At 52.0% G+C, this 20,355-nt stretch overlaps 1 protein-coding gene across 2 annotated transcripts; it reads right to left on the reverse strand.

The window, feature by feature from the left end:
• Positions 1–2,328: 2,328 nt before the first annotated feature.
• Positions 2,329–19,420, reverse strand: LOC102447780 (group IIE secretory phospholipase A2-like). 2 transcript variants are annotated; one of them, XM_089773050.1, is made up of 7 exons: positions 18,763–19,420; positions 17,464–17,688; positions 16,169–16,313; positions 14,652–14,758; positions 9,492–9,636; positions 7,449–7,555; positions 2,329–4,304 (listed from the first exon to the last, which is right to left on the reverse strand). In XM_089773050.1, the coding sequence occupies exons 2-7, from the start codon at positions 17,549–17,551 to the stop codon at positions 4,162–4,164; spliced, it is 735 nt and encodes a 244-aa protein (XP_089629176.1). In that variant the 5' UTR covers positions 17,552–17,688; positions 18,763–19,420; the 3' UTR covers positions 2,329–4,161. The 2 variants fall into 2 exon arrangements, with proteins under 2 accessions (XP_089629176.1, XP_089629177.1); XM_089773051.1 differs by lacking the exons at positions 14,652–14,758; positions 16,169–16,313; positions 17,464–17,688; positions 18,763–19,420 and adding an exon at positions 10,119–11,921.
• Between the last annotated feature and the right edge of the window lie 935 nt (positions 19,421–20,355).

Consider the following 20,355-nt stretch of genomic DNA (forward strand, 5'->3'; position numbering starts at 1 on the left):
TTTTTTGCTCAGCTTTTCCCTGGGAGCTTTTTTTTTCTCAACAAAAAAATCCTTGGTGTTCCCCATAAAAAAAATTGTCTGGTGTACCTCAGTCTTAAAAAGTTTAAGAAACACTGCTGTAGCCAATGGGCCCTTTCCAGCAGGGGCCCAGATGTCCCTGAGGGGTGGGGAGGAGCCTCACTAGTCCCACGTCCCTGGGACAAGCAGGCATGGGAAGGTGTCAGTCAGACCAGGATCCTGCCAGCAGGAGGGGGGCCATGGAGTAGCTGGGCTTCCCTCCGTGCCACGTGCCCTCCAGATCCAGCAGTGCCAGCATCCCACAGGGAGAGGACTTGTATCCCTGCCCGCTGGTGCCCTGGAGTGGTGCTCTCATGTGCACAGGCTGCTGTGTGATCCCCAGGCTGCAAAGGGTGAGCAAGGTGACGTGTCCCAGCCCCTCGACTCCTGCCCCCTCCTCCCTGTGTGCCTAGGGAAGATGAGGGCACTCACCTGATGTGGATTCCCAGGCCTCGGACGATGCCTGGGACACGTCCAGAGCATGAGATACCGGCTCCAGGGTCAGGACAGTGACAGTGCTGACCTTGTCCGCCTCCTCCTCCTCCTCATTCCCTCCCTCCTCCTCCTCGTCTCTGTCCCCCGGGAGTACGTCGACAGGGAGGGGAGGGACTGCCCCACCCCCCAGGATGAGATCCAGGTCCTTGTAGTCAGGGAAGGTGTGGGGTTCTGCCCCAGAGAGGGAGCTGCGCTGTCAGGCCCTGGCATATGCCTGGCAGAGCTCCTCGGTGCGGAGGTGCCCTTTGTTGGCCTGGCTGTCGGCCGTCCGGCTGTAGACATCCGCGTTTCTATGTCTGGTGCAGAGATCCTGGAGGTTTGCCTCCCCACCTGAGATCCAGGATCTCCGCACCAGACCAGGAAGGCACACGCCTCTTTCAGGCCCGGCCAGGCTCCTGGGAGCTGTCAGACAGCTCTCTGGGAGCAGTGCAGGGCTGGGTGGGAGCTGTGGACTGGCTCATTTTGCCAAATCTGTGGGCAGCTGCAGGATGGCTGGGGGCTGTCACAGCTTCCGGTCTGCCACAAGCCCTTTTCCCCAAAGCTGCAGCTTAAGCTTAAGGGCTCCCGGGGGAAGGGTGGGACTACCGAGTTTTCCTGAGCGTGGACAGTGGTCAGCAGGGCACCTTGGGAAGGGCTGGAGGCCCCTTATTTTGAAATAGCTGGAGCTGCCCTGTCTACACTGCCCCTGTTTCAAAATAGTTATTTCGGAAAAGGCGTTATTCCTCGTAGCGTGAGGTTGACCAATGCTGAAATAAGCTGCCCGTTATTTCAAAATCATTTCAAAACAATGCAATTGCTATGTGGATGCTCGCATAGTTATTATGGAATAACGGCCGTTATTCCAAAATAACGTTGCTATGTAGACATACCCCCTAGTGGCCTCAGGCCTTGAGAGCAAGGACACCGCCTGGGAGTTTGCCTGGCCAGAGCTCCCCACCTCTGCATGCCTCTCCCCAGCCCTGCTCTGTGTCAAGAAGTTGCTAGTATCAGAGGGGTATCTGTGTTAGTCTTAATTTGCAAAAGTGTCGAGGAGTCCTGTGGCAACTTATAGACTAACCGATTTATTGGAGCATAAGCTTTCGTGGGCAAAGACCCACTTTGTCAGATGCATGTAGTGGAAATTTCAAAAGCAGTTTCTCCTTTCGTGGTTTTCACACCTCCACATCAGCTTCTAGAAGTGGGCCTCATCCTCCCTGACTGAATTGACTTTGTTATCGCTAGCCTTACTCTTGATTGGTACTCTTTTCTTATGCCTGTGTGCCTCAATGAGTACAGGATCTGCCGAAAAAGCTCCCTGTTGTTGGCAAAACCACGGCTAGACTTCACTTTCACTTTCGAAAGGGCACGTGATCGGCACAGCGCCCGAACGTGAGTATGCAAATGAAGCCCGGGATATTTACATCGTGGGCTCATTTGCACTTTTGAAGTGCTTGATTTGCATCCCTCTGCCGACAGAGGGATGCAGACTAGACGGAGCCGACGGTTACATGAGGCACTTTATCCGAAGCATCTTTGAGTTATGCATATTTGTGTTCATAAGTCCACTTCCTAAAGCAGTGTTTCCCAATTGCATTTGGCCACGGAACCCTTTTAAACTCAAAAGACTGTTGCGGAACCCCTAATAACAGTCTTATACATGGAGCTGAAGAAGTAGACCACAAATAAGGCGATCGCTCCCCCACCCCGATTGACTGTGCGCGCAGCGCTGAGTCGTGACATCATCGTCCCCACTCTCTGACGAAGCTGGCATTCCACAGGGACACGTATCGTGGGAAACAAATGAAAATTGTTTTCAATAAAATTCATAAATGCTTAAATATTAATGATTTTTTTTAAATCATAAAATGTTACTGAAATGGCATTTCCTCGCGGAACCCTTATTTTCACTTCGTGGAGCCCTGGGGGTCCGTGGAACACCATTTGGGAAACACTGTCCTAAAGCATGCGGGGGTGAGGGGTGTCACCCCTCCAAGTGCCACCCAGTGACCTAATTGGACTTGGGCTTCTATTAACCCCTGGCTAACTGGTGGGGGCATGCATTCCTCTAATCACACGCCAGCACATGGTTTATCTCCACCGCAGAGCTTTTGGATCCAAATCCCAGTGATTTTAGATGCACTTTGGTTCAGGATCCCAGGGGAAGAGTCCAGGAGTCCGGTTCTGAAGCTTTTCTCACTTACCGGGGTGGCGACGTGGGTTTGCAGCTGTATTCTCTGAATAATCATCATCTAGCTTGGCTGTAAAACTAAGCCTCAGGGCAGCTGCACTGGCAGGGTAACATCGAAGGAGAAAGGGGAAGGGAGGCATAACAGGACACGAGAGGAGGAGAGCTCAGCTAAGATTTATTTCAGACATTCCATCAGCCCTTAAATCACACAAAACGGCCCCAGCCTGAATGCCGAGCGGGGGGAGTTTCCACACAGAGTCTTAGAAGCTGGGAACAGGGGGTTGCAGTTTAGAAGCTGTCCTTTATTTAACGCTGAGCCGGTGTTGCTGTACTTACAGGGCCTGGTCAGAACCCTGTTAAAGTAGCTGCTAGAACAGGGGTGGGCAATACTCTTTTACAGGGGCCACTTCAGAAATGTTTGCTGCATTGGAAGGGGGCAGGGCTTCAAGCAGAAGGGGTGGGGCCAGGATACTTCCCTGCTTCCCCACCCACAGAGCATGATTGGTCTGGGGGGTGGCAGAGCACATGAAGTCTTTGCCCCCCCCCCGGGGCCGGACGGTGGCATGGGCGAGCTGGGCAGCTGCCCAGGGCACCAACCCACGGGGGGAGCCTGATGGCATCTGTAAGGGGCGCGCGGTGTCCCTTACAGCTGCCATCAGGAACCACGCACCTGGCTCCCGCAGCGCCGGCCCCGTAGCACTAGACAGCAGTGTCCTTGTGCCCACGGCTGCGGGGCCCTGCATGGCCCGGCGCATGCGCGAGCAGCGTTGGCTGGGTCGGGCTGGGCAGCGTATGCGCCGTGCGCCCCGGGGGCAGGACCCGGGACAGCTGCTGGCGCACGCATGCAGGCCCGTGCTCCCCGGGGGCGGGCCCACACCCCACGGGCAGGCCTGTGCATGCGACCTGCGCCCGGTGGCGGCACTGCACACCCAGGCCCAGGGCGCCAAAAAGGGCTCGAGCCATCCCTGGCACACCCCAGACGTGATTTGGCATGCTCCCTAGGTGATCTGGCATGCTCCCGCTTCTGCCCCAAGCCAATCAGGGCTGGAGGAGGGGGAGTTCACAAAGTCTCCTCCTGCCCTGCCAGGAGCACACGGCAGGGAGGAGGAAACTCCGTAAGTTCCCTCCATCCCCAGGCCCGGTCTGGGGGAAAGGAGGGACGCGAAGTCTCCTGCCAGGAGTGTGTGGTGCTTAGAAGTGCCACATGCTCCTTGCAAGGCGAAGGAGATTGGCCTGGGGGTGGGGAGAGGCAGGGTCTCCGCAGGCCGGATCAACCCACTTGGTGGGTCGGATCTGGCCCATGGAGGCCCTTTTGCCCACCCCTGTGCTAGAACTTGTCACAGCTTGCGGAAGAAGGAAGAGAGAACTGTTAACCGGCACCTCGCATTGGAAAGAGATGGGGCTGGGATTTACGAAGCACTGAGACTAGAGCAGCGAGGGGCCTAGCAGGGGGGAGAGGATCCCTTGCAGAGGAAATTTGGGTAATAGAGATATTTTTTGTGGTAGGTGCGGGCAGCCCTTTGGAAACACATCGCCGCAGCCTTGTCACATTCGCAGGTGAGCTTCTCGCAGGTGGTTGTACTGCCTGAAAAATAAAGCAGGGTGGGTGTCGTGAGAACAGTACAACAGAGCCAGCGGCAATTGTCTTGAATTCATTGTTGGAGCACATGCAGGTCCTCTCGCAGCATGTCTGAGTGTTGCAGCCAAGCCACCGTATGCGGAAAAGTCACCGGGGCCCAATCCAAAGGCTATTGCCATGTTCACGACAGGCCCATGGGAATCTTTCTATGGACTGCAGTGGGTTTTCATAGAATCATAGAATCATAGAATAATAGGACTGGAAGGGACCTCAAGAGGTCATCGAGTCCAGCCCCCCGCCCTCAAGGCAGGACCAAGCTCCGTCTACACCATCCCTGACAGATGTCTATCCAACCTGTTTTGGCCCTGCCCTTCACCTACCCATCCTATTACTACTTCATAGAGATTTCTGTGATAACCATACAAGGCATGGGCCATCATATTTGATGGGGGGCACTCCAAGATTTTGCTAAGTGGTCCTGGAGAGGCTGTGGGGTCGGGGATGGAGGTTGGGTGCAGAAGGGAGTAGAAGACTGGGGTGCAGGCAAGGGTGTGGGATCCGAGGGGGAGTTTGAGTGAAGGAGAGGGATGTGACCAACATTCCCTCTAATCTTTTCTATCCATGTGTGGAATGATTTTTATGTGCACCGAGGCCTGCGTGAATGTGCACCACTAGTAGAAACAACACACCCAAATATGGGCACTCTGCTAATCACTAGGGATGTAAGAGTTTAACCAGTTAATCGATAAGCTGATGCTTATCGGTTCCAGTTTCTGGTTATACTCCTGTGGGGTCGGCGACTACTGGGAGCCCATGGGGCTAGGAGCCCGTGAAACTGGCAGCCCGTGGGGTTGGCAGACACTGAGATCCCACAGAGCCGGGAGCCAGCAGGAGCCCACAGCACTAGCAGCTGCTGGGAGCCTGCGGCACTAGTAGCCCAGGGCACTGAGAGCTCCTTACAGCACTGGCAGCTGCCGGGACTCCGTGGCACCAGCCACCACCAGGGCCGGCAGCATTTAACTGTGTAAGAGAATGAATTGGAAACAAGTACATGGGTAATCATTTGTAACCCTTTTTACATCCCTACTAATCAGCTGGGCGGCATTTGAATCTCTCCTGAGTGGCTGTGCAAGTGCACAGCGTACAGGGAACACTGGTTGTGACCTGGGGCAGAGGATTGGGGTGCAGGGTATGGGAGGGGGTATGGGTGCAGGAGAGGATTCTGGCCTGGGGAAGGGGTATAAGAGAGGTGCAAGGCCTGGGAGGGAGTTGTGACCTGGGTGGGCTGTGTGTGAAGGGTTTGGGCGGTGGTCTAGGGCAAGAGCTGGGGTGCAGGAGGGGATGGGGTGCCAGAGGCAGGCTCTGGCTGGGAGGCCCTTACCTAGGTGGCTCTCAGCCAGGAGCCAAGAGCGACCCTCAGGCAGACTCCCCGCCTGCCACAGCCCCAGATGCTCAAAGCACCTGGCTGCTGGGGCCATGTGCCTCTGTGCACGGGGGTGAGGGGAGGTGAGAGGAGGCACATGGCTGAGAGGAGGCTTCATATGCTGCTGCCCCCAGCACAATCCATGGGAGCTGTGAGATTGTGCTGGGGGTGGGGGCAGTACACAAAGCCTCCCCCTCCTGCACACGGCACAGAGAGGTACATGGAGCAGCCCTGGGGCTGCAACAGGCAGGGAGAATGCCTGAGGGTCCCAGCAGAGCAGGCTATGGGCTGGATCCAAAGGCTCGGTGGGTGGATCTTGCCCTGCCCTGTACGACATGTAGAGCTTCTTACCAAGCAGGAAGGTCGCAAATCCATCGCTAGGCGCAGAGAACTGTGGTGAACAGCTCTCAACATTTTGCATTTGCTTTGGAAGACTGGAATGATCTGAGCAGGTCCGAGCAGCTGACGCAGGCAGTACTGAGGAACATGCTCCGTTCCATTCTCGCACGGCAGAAGACTGGCCCGTAGCCTATGCATCAGCTAAGTGCCACGCAAGACCTTGAGATAGCTTGAGCAGAGGCTAATCCTCCTGTCGGAGCCCTGCACAGAGGGAATTCCACCCCAATGCACTATCGGCATTTAGATTCTGCTCCCTGTCCTAGATTCCTGTGCACCTGGTGACATCTGAATTTCCTGGCTGAGCCTAGCATGTGAGCAGCAAGCCAGAAATCACACTGCATGTGACACAGCTAGGGAGAGCACAGGTGGCCTGTTTGACAACTCTGAGCACCTTTAGATTTCTGTGATAACTACCTGTATCAGGGGTGAGCAATATTTTTAATGGGGGGCATTCCAAGATTTTGGTAAGTGGTCATGGAGAGGGTGCGGGGTCTGGGATGGAAGTTGGGTGCAGAAGGGAGTGCAGGTAGGAGACTGGGCTGCAGGAGAGGGAGTGGGATCTGAGAAGGAGTTTGAGTGAAGGAGGGGGTTGTGACCAATATACCCTCTAATTTTTTCCACCCAAGTGTGGAATAATTTTATGTGCACCGAGGTTGCAGGAGGAATAACAGGTAGTCCGAAATAGGGCTTTATTTTGAACGCCCATCTTGCTGCCGCGTGTAGAAGCGGGCAGTTATTCCAGGCTTGTAAATTTCAAAATATATATATATATATATATATATATATATATATATATATATATATATATATATATATAGCACCTGGCCAGGAAGATGCAAATCAAGTGTGGGATATTTAAATCCCGGGCTTGATTTGCATTTCTGAATGCCTACATTTGCAGCCCTATTCCGAAATAGTCTGCAAGTGTAGACATACCCTGGTACAACAGCACCCTGCGACTCTACTCAACTCAGGGTAAAATTCACCCAGAACAGAGGGACAATAAAAGGCCTTTGCTCCACTGAAGTTTTTAAAATAGGGCATATATAGTATGTAGGCCCTTGTCCTGTCCCCCTCTGAGTGGGTAAGTTTCACCCAGAGGGAAGCTTGTCTTGTTAACTCACCACCCGAATAATAATCACACCCATGTTTTGTACAGCCTGCTCCCTATTTCAAGCACCTTCCACTTGTTAACTAGTGGAACAGCATTTCGCAGCATGCTAGTCTACCGGGTGCTTAGGAGTGAGTCCCGGAGACAGCCTGTCCATACAGAGAGTGCAACCATTCCACCATTCTGGTCATGCCCTGGGCTCCACATTCTCACTTACTGCAGGCTATGCTGCCCGATTGGATGGAGTAACGGTAGGATCCCAATTTGGGGTGGCAGCCAAGAGCAGACATCTTCCCGTAGCAGCAGTCATGAGTATGACAACACCTTGAGAGAACAGAGTCAGCGTTAGTACAGTGCTCGGGGCAGCAGGGAAAATGTTACCAGTTGTTATTTGTGGTACGGCAGCACACAGGGTCCCTGCATGGGATCAGTCCCCTTGGTGGTAAGTGTTACGCATGCACAGCAAGACCCATAAGTTCCAGCATATCACCTTAGCACTCCATCTTCACCATTTTCATTCATGACCCGCAGTGACAGTGGAGTTAACACAGGCTCTTGCCATTCACCTCCCCCAGCGCTACAACAAAGGGGATGTTTAAATGCCACTCACTGTTTGCCTCATAACCATGAGGAATTTGCTTTGATCGATTTCCTGCTTGTTCCCTGTAACTAATGTCTACTAGCTGAGTCATTAAGACCCGTGTTCTCCAGAGCAATTTGCTCTCTGGTCTCCTTTGCTTTTGTAGGTATGATTGGTGCAGGCAGCAGCTCGGTGGTCTAGAAAGAGGAGCTCATTCGCTTGCTTGAGGATGATTAAGCAATGAGCATCCCCTTGAGCATCCTCAAAGTTAGTGGAGACTTGATATGTGTTGACTCAAGGAGTCTCAATTCACAGAGAGTTCAAGCTAAATAGCAACTCCCCTCACATCTGATAGAGGCAAATGGATAAAAGATCTAGTGTAAAATAGGTGAAAGTTTTGATTTGGTACCTGGATACCATGAGATTAAAGTGGTGGCTGAGGACTGAGAAAAAGCTGCCTTTGTGACACGTGACGGGTTGACTTCACTCAGAAATGTAATGCTCCTGGTTCTGTGAATTGGAAAGGTATTCTGTAGAATTCATTCTGCAAAATGCCTTTCAGACTCATGCAGTTCAGAGGACAGTGAATCTCCTTACCCCAATTTTGAGAACTGAAGACATTCACGTGTACTTAATTAGCTCCATTTGTTTCCACAAAATGTGGGCAGAACACCTGGTATGAGTGGAGTGGCCTCTGTAATTTCACTCCAATGCATCTGACAAAATGGGTTTTGCCCACAAAAGCTTACGCCAAAACAAATATGTTAGTCTCTTAGGGTATGTCTACACTACCCCGCTAGTTCGAACTAGCGGGGTAATGTAGGCATACCGCACTTGCAAATGAAGCCCGGGATTTGAATTTCCCGGGCTTCATTTGCATAAGCGGGGAGCCGCCATTTTTAAAACCCCGCTGGTTCGAACCCCGTGCAGCGCGGCTACACGGGGCTCGAACTAGGTAGTTCGGACTAGGCTTCCTATTCCGAACTACCGGTACACCTCGTAGCTGCGCGGCACGGGGTTCGAACTAGCCGGCATTTAAAAATGGCGCCAGGCAGCTTCATGCAAATGAAGCCCGGGAAATTCAAATCCCAGGCTTCATTTGCAACTGCGGATGACTACATTACCCCCGCTAGTTCGAACTAGCGGGGTAGTGTAGACATACCCCTACATAGCTGAGAGACATGCTAGAGACTTTGATCAATGACAGCATTCCAGATGGTGGAAGGAGATGTGAGCCAAAAGAAGGTTTGTGGTTTCCCGATTCCCTTGAAATGCCCTTCTCCGACTTCCTGGCATTCCACACGGATCTCAAAGCAAATGCCATTAGTTAAGCAGTGTCTGCTGACAGAATAGGTCCCCTTCATCACTGGACTGATTGCTACTGAACTAAATAATCAACATCCCAACTCTCCTTTGTGGGTAGCTAGCACTTTTGACCCAAGACACCGAAAGCTCTTCATAATAGCAGACATGTGGCAACTTTATTTTACACTTAGGCAGACAGGTTAAATGACACAATTCCATAGCAGTAGAACCGAGGCCTGATTCCCAGGCCTGTGCTCTGACCACTGGGCCACATTGCCTCCCTCAGTAACAAATTAAGGGCTATGCTGAAAATTCCAGTTCTGGAGGCCCAGGTGCTCACTGAACAAAGTGCTTAGCACTTGTGTTCTGACTTACCAGTCAGTCTCATCTAGCGGCTGTTTGGAACCGCCCAGTCCACAGTAGCACCCATAATCATTGTAATTCAGGAGGGCTAGTTTCCCCGTCATATGCTTCAACATGTCGGCAAACTGAATCAGGTTACTGCATGTGGAGGGCAGCCCTGCAAGCAAAGAGATGGGGATAATTAAACTGTAGCTAAAGGAAAGTTGGAGAAAAACACCCCCTACTTCACCCATCAATCTCTACTGCATCCTACCCCGGCCCTCTGCTCATTCTGCAGACAGGGAGTGACTAACCTAACTTGTGTGGAGCTGTATCTGCTCAGAACACAGGGATCTGCTCATGAATCTCACCCACAGTTCCCCTCTGCCCCCTCCTATTTACTGCTGGGTGCTTGGATCGTTGACTCAGGGTAGTAACCATTGGCTCCCGTTCTTGCTAATATGAATCCACCAGATCTGTTTCTTTTCCTCCCCAGCCCAGATCTCTCCCCCGCCCCCAGTTTGTGCAACATTGCACTAGATTACCTCGTCTCAAGCAAATCGTTAAGGCTTTTTATGACAGCAGCTTCAAATCAGTGTCAGCATTTACAGGAAAATCAGGAGCATTAGCAACATGCCACAGGCTTGGGTATTTACTTACAGCACAGGAAAAGTAAAGAGATGCCAGGCAACTGCTTCATGTCAGTCGAGAGCTGTTTGAAAGGGACAATCCAGCTATAGAAAGCACTCACCAGTAATGAGGGCTCACTGCGCAGTGCACAGTACCAACTGTACCTTTCTTGCTGGTGGTTATATGCCCCCACTCCTTATTAAACTAACTAAAAAAGGGTGCACAAATATTTACAATTCTCACCAAAAACTATTTGTGATGCGGCATGTGACTGGGATTCCCGGACACTGTTGCTCTAGGGACTTAGGCCCAGATCCGCAAAGGTAATTAGGTGGAGCGGAGGTCCCCTGAGGGACCGGGCCTTCGTGTTGTGGTCCATGTCAGATGGGGTGTGAGAGCCACATGATGAAACAAAAACCACCCAGCAGTCAATGTTTTCCTTGCATTTTGAGACTCAGCAATGGGCCTTTTTTCACAGGAAGTTTTGCCCAGTAGGGGCATTGTCAGAAGTACAAGGCAGCATGCCGAAGCGTGCACTGCTGCACCCAAAATAGGCATTAAAGCCATGAATGCAAACTGGAACCTTCATGCACTCACTGGCCTCTGTTCCAGATGTGCGATTCCACCTCTGCATGGGACATGGTGCTTTGCTGTTGCTAGAGACACTGCTGATGGGAAGGCAGAATGACAGGACACAGGAACTCTTGGTTCCAGAACATTTCTCTGTTGGCTTGGGGACATATGAAGCAGCATCTTCCCTTGGTACCTGTCTAGGGTAAAAACTGAGCCTCTCTCAGTGTGTAGCCTCACCACTCCTTGCCTGACTTGCTTCCATAAAAGGAGCCTGATGCCAGGTATAGAAATCTGTCAGCTCTGTGCTTTCCATTCCAAAGGTCTTTGGGCTCCAGTGGTTCCCAACAATGCCGGTAACTGAAGGTTAGAGTAGGCCAGGACACAGCTGGTAGGACTCCTTTGGGATTAGTGTTGCACTAGCCTCGACAGCAACACCCAATCAGAGCAGAGCCCCGTTGTGTTGCACAAATGCTGCTCTTAAAAAAAATAGAGGGGAAAGGAGGTTAAAAATCAGTTCCATGGACCGTCCCATGCTGCAGAATAAGGTGTTCTGCTCACCTTTATTTAGAAGCAAAGGAAAGAAAACCACATGGTAACTAAAGGAAAGGCAATGAATCTGTAATCAAAACATTAACAATGAGGAGCTGCTACCAACAGTCCTAGGAGAATCCCTCTTCAACCAAATGGTCCCTTGTCACCTTTTTTAGTACTGTAGAAGGACTGTAGCCTAGCAGCACCAAAGCCCTATCATGTTCAGTGCAGTACAAACACGTAGGAAGAGACAGTCCCGTACACTCTACATACACTGGCAAAGGATGGATGATTATCCCCATTTTACAGATGGACAAACTGAGGCACAGAGCACTTCTGACCCTGATTCATAAAAAGTACTCAGGCACATAACTCCCATGCATTCCAATGGGAGTTAGGTACCTAAATGCTTTTAAAAATCTGCATTTGGTCAACCTCACATGAGATGTCAGTGCCAAAGTCAGGAATTGAACCCAGTCCAGTGTCTCAACCATCTTGCCTATGTTGGCTGTCAGACATCAGATGTGGTTCTCTTCCAGTCTGATGTGACAGTTTAAGGTAGAGCCGCTGGACTTTTTAAAAGCAGCCCCCTGGAATTTCTCTGTAGAAAAGCACTTTGAGGTGACAGTCCATTCCTGGCTCCTGGCTGATTGGTCCTGGGGAAACAGCGTATGCAAAGTCTCATCAACCGGGTGGTCAGTAAAACGGTGGGCTGGGGAGTTCCCCTAGCATCTGGGTGTGAATCCTGTGCACTTTCTGTCTCGGTAGCGAACGTAGCGGTTGTTAAATGTCTTCAGATTCCTCTCTAGGCAGAGCGCTGTGTTCTTGTCACAGTCACAGACCTGTTCCTCACACCAGCCGCCCAAAGCTGCCAAGACACAGAGAGAGAAGCGCATTGTTCATTCGGCAATCGCTGCTCCAATGCGGAAGGGGACAAATTCTCAGCACCTCGCTCTCAACTGGCCCTGTCGAGTGCAAAGTGGATATGAAGTGCTGCTACAGGGCTCCCCAGTCATACTGGTGGTAGGTTACATTTGCCAGGAGCTTTGTTTTTAAGATCTCATCCAAACTCCACCTCACAGTCAATTTCATGGTCCCTCGATTTACCTATTTCATCTGGATGAAGGGCCAAAGTCACTGGGGGTATGTCTACACTACAGCGCTAGTTCGAACTAACTTAGTTCGAATTAGTTAATTCGAACTAAGCTAGTTCGAACTAACGCATCTAGAACTAAAAACTAGTTCGAACTAGCGTTTTGCTAGTTCGAACTAGCAAGTCCACATTGAGTGGACTCTGAACAGGGCTTAAGGATGGCCGGAAGCAGTGCCGGCAGGGCATAAAAGGAGGACTTAGAGCATGGAGATGCTGTCTCAGGCTAGCCGAGGGCTGCGCTTAAAGGGTCCCGACCCCCACCCCGGACACACAGTTCTAAGGGGTGCCCCGCTTGCAAAGAAGTTCTGGCTTGGAGTGCCCTGAGTGCCCACACTGGGCACATCACACCACTCGGCCATCAGCCCGGCTGCACTTGCCACAGGCTGCCATCTGGGGAGAGGGAGTAATTGGGGGGCTGCAGGAGAGCTTCCACCCCCAGAAGACCGCAGAGCCAGCCCAGTCCTCCCCATCGGGGGCTCGTACCCCATTCCTCCCTCACCTCCTTCCACTTACCCTTCCTTAGCCCCCCTTCTTATTGATGTACAAAATAAAGATAACGTTTCTTCCAACATTGACTCTGTCTTTATTGAAAAAAAACTGGGGGAGACTGGGAAAAGGAGGTGGGAGAGGGGAAGAGAAAGGCTGGGAGAGGGGAGGGCAACTAACATGATCAGGGGTTGGGAACAGGTCCCAGATGAAGAAAGGCTACAGAGACTGGGACTGTTCAGCTTAGAAAAGAGGAGACGGAGGGGGGACAGGATAGAGGTCTCTAAAAGCAGGGGTTGGGTGGAGAGGGTGCATTCAGAAAAGTTCTTCCTGAGTTCCCATCAAGAAGGACTAGAGGACACCAAAGGAAAGGAATGGGTAGCAGGCTTGAAACTAGTAAGAGAAAGTTGTTGTTGTTGTTGACAAAGCAAATAGTTAACCTGTGGAACTCCTTGCTGCAGGAGGCTGTGAAGGCTACAACTAGAACAGAGTTGAAAGGGAAGTGAGATCAAGTCATGGAGGTTGGGTCCATGGAGTCCTATTAGCCAGAGGGTAGGAGTGGTGTCCCTGCCCAAAGTTTGTGGAAGGCTGGAGAGGGATGGCACGAGACAAATGGCTTGGTCATTGTCTTCGGTCCATCCCCTCCAGGGTCCCTAGGGTTGGCCGCTGTTGGCAGACAGGCTACTGGGCTAGATGGACCTTTGGTCTGACCCAGTACGGCCATTGTAAGCTCAGGGCTCAGGGTCGGGGGTCTCAGTGGACCCCCTTGATTTTCATGCACACCTGGTCCTGGGTGGCCAGGCTGGCAGCTCTCCTGCCCTAGACGGCCACTTTCCTGTGCCTAGTGCGGAGATCGTGGACGAGGTCCACGATGTCCGCACTAGCCCAGGAAGGTGCCCGCCTCTTGCGGTCCAGGGCAAGCTCCCAGGAGCCGCCAGCCTGGTCCCGGCAAGAGGGGGTGGGCTGGGGGGCATCGGGTGGGTGGCTCTGTGCCGTGCCAGGTGCAGGGTCTGCTAGCTGGGTGCTGGCAGGCTTGCACCTGGCACGGGCACCGTAGCCAGCCCGTGCCCCTTTAAGGGGTCCGGGGCCGGGAGGGGGGCATAGAGTTTCCCTGGTGTTGGCCAGAGTGGCCACCAGGGAAACCTGGGGAGGGCTAGCCTCCCACTAGTTCGAACTAAAGGGCTACACAGCCCTTAGTTCGAACTAGCTAGTTCGAACTAGGCGTTAGTCCTCGTAAAATGAGGTTTACCTAGTTCGAACTAAGCTCTCCGCTAGTTCGATTCAAATTCGAACTAGCGGAGCGCTAGTGTAGCACCTATTAAAGTTAGTTCGAACTAACGTCCGTTAGTTCGAACTAACTTTGTAGTGTAGACATACCCTGGGTCAGAAGTTGAACCAGGGCTTTCAGGGAATTAAGGTACAGTATTGCACCTCCAATATTTACAGGTCATTCATTCACTTCCTTGCTTCATGCCAACAGGCAGAACAGAACCTGGGACCTTGGGAGCTTAGAGCATGCGCCTGTACAGCCTGAGCTAAAAGCCAGCTGGCTGTCAGCTGAGGCTGTAGAGGAAACTCATTCTCTCTCTCTGTAAGGGGCCTCAGTGCCATTACATGGGGCTGTGAACCACACCCAGCAGGTGTGTAGGTAACACCTCCAGGGACCCTGGTGCAGCCCTTGCCTTCAAACACCTCTCTTCCGGATCAATGGCCATTTGGAAGGAGAACACGAAGCAAGAAAGACAAGGGAGCAAACCAGTCAGCTGATTCCAGAGTAGAAGTAAAGCACATCGCAACCAGACCCCGGGGAAAGAACTCACCACACAGGATGTTCCCATCCTTGTAGGTGTAGCTGTACCGCTGCCTGCTCCCAGAACAGCCGCTGGATTTTAACCGTTTGTAGCAGCAGTGATGAGCATGGCAGCACCTGCCAGGAGAATGAAGAGCAGAGGCAGGCGTCACAGGTCTGCTTGCCATGAAAACAAACGTCAGGCAGGGGAGCGGATCTTTTCTGTGCAAACATGTCCGGCTGTTGCCTCCGCGTTTGTTGGATTCATTGTACACACCGAGGACATCACACTAATACCTCTATTGGTTCATGTGCGAACCAGGTCCTGGCTGACCCCGCCAGAAATGCCCTGGAGGCAGAACCTGTGTTTTCTGGAGAAGCCATGGAGCATCTTTGGAGACTTTCCATCCCGCCAGTCTCCTGCAAAGGACCCTTGATCATAAACTTGACTACACTTCATAAGGTTAGCTAAGCACCAGCCCCTTCTTTCACCATGACAGAGTATGGGGGGGGGGGAGGGTCCCTTTATGAATCCTGGGGCTTGACTGGGTGAGAGTGTTTTGTTGGGTGGTGGAAATTGCAGTGCTGCTTGAGGAACAATCTAGTTTAAAAAATATATCTAGTAGTAGCTGTAGTAAGATGAGGGCATGAGACATAAGCCCATATAGCACAGGCCTGGTTTGAGGTCTGAGGCCTAGCTAACAATGGACAAAACATGGCTAACATAAAGCAAAGCTAAGCTGTAAGCAAAAGCAGACCCCTGCTCCCGGACCTTGGCATGAACAGGGCTGAGACTAATTGGTAATTGGGACTTATACACAGCTCATTGAAAAAGACCATGGTACCCACTCCCCATAAATACCAACTCAGGGTCAGGGAAAGGGTCTAAGATAACAACCTGATGGATGTTTACTCCCCAAAGATACTAACTCAGGTTCAGGAAAAGGTCAAGATTGATACACAATGGATGGAGATGGTTTAATCAGATCATGAGGCACAAGGTGATTGGTGGTAACCTGGTAACATCAGAGGGCGGCAACCTCACATGTCAGCAGTGATGTGTTTGTGCCTGTATATGAGGTGGTGTCTTGGGGTACAGTTTTTGAATGGCCTTGGGGGGCAATGCAAGTGTTCCATTACATGGGGCTGTGAACCACACCCAGCAGGTGTGTAGGTAACACCTCCAGGGACCCTGGTGCAGCCCTCGCCATTTTGAGCCATTTCATTGTTACGGGGTACAAATGCGTAGTGGTTCAATAGAGTCTATTGACAACTATGACTGTACTTTGCTTAACAATAAACCTAGCCTGGCACCTTCGATCCTTATCTGGTTTGTGGTCTTTGGGGGCTCTCTTGGGGTCTGCTGTGAAGACTAAGTGCACAAGTCTACACAACACACATCATTGCACACACACACACAAGCAGCCTTCTGGTTATCATCATCCATGGAGTCAGAGACGCGTGCGGACATCGCGCCTGTGAATCCTGGCCCCTGCTAACTAAAAGCGTTGGCAAACAGCTGCCTGAACAACTGCAGCAGCAACTTACCAATCTGTTGCATCCTTCGGTTCCCCTCGGCCATCAGACGCGCAGTAGCAGCCGTACCCATAATAACTGAGCAGGGCACTTTTGCTCGTTGCTTGGTTGATCATCTTTCGAAATTCCAGGAGGCTCCCCTGTGCCTCAGACAGAGCTGCCGAGCAGCAAGAGCATTAGAAGGTCGGTTTCCTTGAAAGGACACATCACCTCTCCCCGCTCCTGCTCTTATGCACATGGGGAGCACCCTGCCCGGATTACAGAGCTCTGGGCTGAATCCTGAGAGTGAGCAGGACACAAGCTTTTTGCTAGGGGGCGCTGTGAAGCTGCTGTACTCTGCCAGGGGCAGAGAGCTGGCGCCCTCTACTGGTGTGTTTCTTGCACAAGTCTCATTCCTGCGTAGATGCTGCGGCAATTGCATGGCTCTTCTTCTGGGGACCAGCGTAGGAGGAGGCAGGGCCAAGACACCAGCTCCTCCCTGCCCCTTTTGCCAGCTTATTCTCCCATGGGAGAAGCAGGAATGCGCAGCCCTTCTCTGGAGGGCATGGGCTTTTACTGCGAGAGGTCCCTGTGCCACCGTGCAAAAGTAACCCCTTACCCCAGAGGCTTGTTTGGGTCAGGGGCCACTGACCCACAAAAAAAAAAAACAATCGGGGGCCACACACCAGAAGCTAGGGGGGCCCAGGCTAGTAGATTTTGTGAGCTCCCCGACTCTGGGGTGAGGCCAAAAATGAGAGGCTCATTGTGTGGGAGAGGGTTGCTGGGAAGGGGTCTGAGGCGAGGGGTCTGAGTCCGATGGGGGTGCAGGAGCAAAGTGGGGTGCAGAATATGGGCAAAAGGTAGGGTGTAGGAGTGAAGTGGAGGTGGGGGACCTGGGTGGGAGGGGTTGCAGGAGCAGGCTGGGGGCCAGGGGGTCTGGGAGGGTGAGAGGATGCAGGAGTGGGCTCTGAGCTGTGGGGTCTGGGCGATGCGGGAGCCAGGTACCCAATGCTGGGGAGAGGGAGCCCTGAGCCTCAGGGGCTGGATCCAGGCAAGCCGGGGTGGTGCCTGGCCTTAAGTTTCCCACCCTGCCTTATCCTGCCCCTGACTTTGCACACCTGACTGAGTGAGTAAAGCCTGAGGCACAAACTGGGGCCTCACCCGGTAAGGGCTGATTAAACCCAACGCCCAGCCCCCAAGCTGTGAGCCGAGCATGGTCGTACTTGCGCTGGCCATTCTGCTCACGTGCTGGTTACAGAGCAGAGGGGACGGTGCAATTAGCATTGACAGGGAAGCGGGGGTGGAGGGAAGGGGTGGCCTGTACTTACTGCAGGCAATCAGCAAGGTGACTGCAAAGAGACTCTTCATCTTTGTGCAGGACCCGGGAGAAGAAACCCCGACGCCCTGCTCTGTCATTCAGGCCAGGAAATCCGTGGTATCAGTCTCCAGCAGGCTTCGGCTCACTGGCTGCTGCACAGGATGCCGCCGAGAGGATGGAGAGGCAAGTCTGTGCTTCTGGACCACGAGCCCACTCGTGCCAAGGAGTCCAAGCCCTGTCCGGCACAGCAAGGAAATACAAGCGCTCCCGTATAGTGACGTGGGTGTCAGCACCGGCTTTCTCCGCGTCTCCCTTTATTGGAGTCACTGGGTGAGCCAATCATGTCAGGAGGCTGAGGCTCAGAATATGGCCCAATTTGACCCTGCATGTCCCCCCCCCCCACCCGCCTCCCACTGATGTTTCATCAGCCACATACGGTCATGACACAGTGACTGTCTCGCCAGGTGTGAAATCCCAGCCGCATTGGGATCAAGGGCAAAACTCCCCTTGGCATGTGGAGTGAGGGTTTCACCCCAGGAGCCTAACCTTGTTTTACTTCCTAGGTGTGTTCTGCTGTAATCCTTTGGGGGCATGGAACGTGGGGGCAGGGGCAGAGGGTGTGACCTCTTTCCCTGGCCATATAGATATTAGATTGCACTTAGCTATATGGTTTCTCTGTCCTTCTCAGGTCACTTTGAGGAAGGAGCGGCCTTAAAAAAACCACCCTGTAAGTGAGCTAAGCTGAGTCCTGCTCCTTCCTGCTCAGGCAGAGGGTAGCGATCTTGTAGGGGGTGTCTACAGAGGAGCTGCTGGTGGAATTTTCCATGTGCTCAGACATACTCTTGCTGATTGAGCGACCATGCTACAAATAGCAACATCACCGCGGCTGGGACCAGTTAGCTGCTTCAATAAAAACCCTGCCGGAGACCTGAGGTACAATGGGCACCTCACTTGTTATGCTTGCTGTGCAGCCATGATGATGCTACTATTTTTAGGGCTCTAGATCAATCCGGGCTAGCACCAGCTTTGTCTACCTGTGCTGGAAATTACCCCTCCAGCTTTAGTGCTTTAGACTGAGAACCCTGAAGTCCCAAAGCCAATCTCAGCTGCAGAGAAGGGTAGGGAGACGCGCACAAAAATAAAATCTGTCCCAAGTAGAGAGAACTTGTCATCTGCTTTCCTGTCTTGTGTGGGTTATTCCTCCTAACAAGTAACCAGAAGAAGTTACAACTTGTCAGACAGGGCATCAGCTGCTAGATTCCGTAACGCAAGAAAAAGAGCAGTAAATAATATCGATCACGCCAATTACCGTAATGCCTAACTGCTTCCCAGGCAAAGTCAACGTAGCAAGGTCCCTCCTAGCGGGCGTTCTCTTTTGTAGAGCACTCACCTCCCCTGGCTGGAGTAACAACTGATGTGTGCTAGCCCCTGGTTTCTCTTATATTCTCCATGCTGTCCCTCCCACTGCTCCCCCAGCCAGGTGGATCTTGTTCCCCAAGGTCCATCATTCAGGATGATCCGGATGAGTGGCCAGGTCTTTAATAGATGGTGTTTCCTGTTTCCCTCTTCTCTCTGGGTCTGATGGGCTCTACTATTGTCTTTAAGCCAGGATGAGTGATCATGCTGAAGACCCCGCCCCCCGGCGAGGCTCCAGTCCCGGTTGATTTCACACTGCTCCTTTCGGAATACGCCAGGGGGCTATGAACTCTCTGGCTGGCGGTCACACCCCTCTGGCAGCCTCTCTGCCTTCCGGTGCCAATTTGGCAAGAAACTAATTTGTTCCCGCTCAGAACAATGAAGACTAATTATGGCCCCCTTGAAGTTCCCAGGTGTTTTGCCATTGACGTCAACGTGGCCAAGATTTCACCCCACATCTTTAAGAGTGACTTGTAACGGGTTAGATCACAGAAATCCCCTTGGGCTTGTTCCCCGGTGTGCTGATTATGCCACTGCTGCCTGCCTTCCTGCCCTCTGGGGCTCCCCACCACCCTGTCCTGCTGGGCCAGAAGCTCTGGTCTCTCCTGGCTAAGGATCTGGAGCTGAACTGGTTCAGGGTTTGTGTTGTTCTTCGGGGGTGGGGTTGGGGGGGTGGTAAATTACTGCCCCCCCCCCCCCGAACAACACAGATCCAGAACCAGTTCAGCTCTGGGAAGGCTTAGCACCCTAGAAACCAACCCCCAAAAGGACCAAAATCCCAAATAAATCTGCCTTACTCTGTGTAAAAGTTGTACACAAAGCTCATAAGATCCACCCCTTTTATCAATGGAAGAGATAACCATGTGGTTTCTGCCCTCCCCAGCCAGGTAACAAATAGTTACACGGGGTTTGATAATAAATAAAATATTTGTATTATGTATAAATAATAGGATTTAAGTGGTTACAAGTGGAAACAATCAGATCAAAGTGAGTTACTAAGCTAAAATAAATAAAAAACACCAGCTAGTCCTAATCCACTAAGAAACTTGTTACAGGTAAATTCTTACCCACAGTTGTCCTACTCATCTCTTTCACAAGCTAAGCAGCCTCCTAGCTTGGTCCTGATCCTTCAGTCTTTGATGTTTCCAGCAGGCATCAGGTGGCAAGTGGGGGTTTTCTGGCATATAAATCCCTTATTGTTTTGCTTCTCCTCATATCTTCTCCTCCCCTCAAGGCAGGAATTCTTTATGCTCAGTTCAAACTTTCCTCACCTCGAGTGGAAAAGTACAAGATCCAAAATGGGTTTCAGCATCAGCCTCGCCACATGTCAGCGTAGGACCAACCACAGTTTAGGCTTTCAGGAAGAATAAAACCATTCACTGGTCATTGGATTGATTGTCACCGAGTCATTAAGTTTCCAGAGCATCAGTACTGGCCCTCATTAGCTCATTTTGAGTGATAAACAGAGCCACACTTCATATTGCTA

This window comes from Pelodiscus sinensis, chromosome 24 (assembly GCF_052426305.1).
Source record: "Pelodiscus sinensis isolate ZL-2025 chromosome 24, ASM5242630v1, whole genome shotgun sequence".
NCBI lineage: Eukaryota > Metazoa > Chordata > Testudines > Trionychidae > Pelodiscus > Pelodiscus sinensis.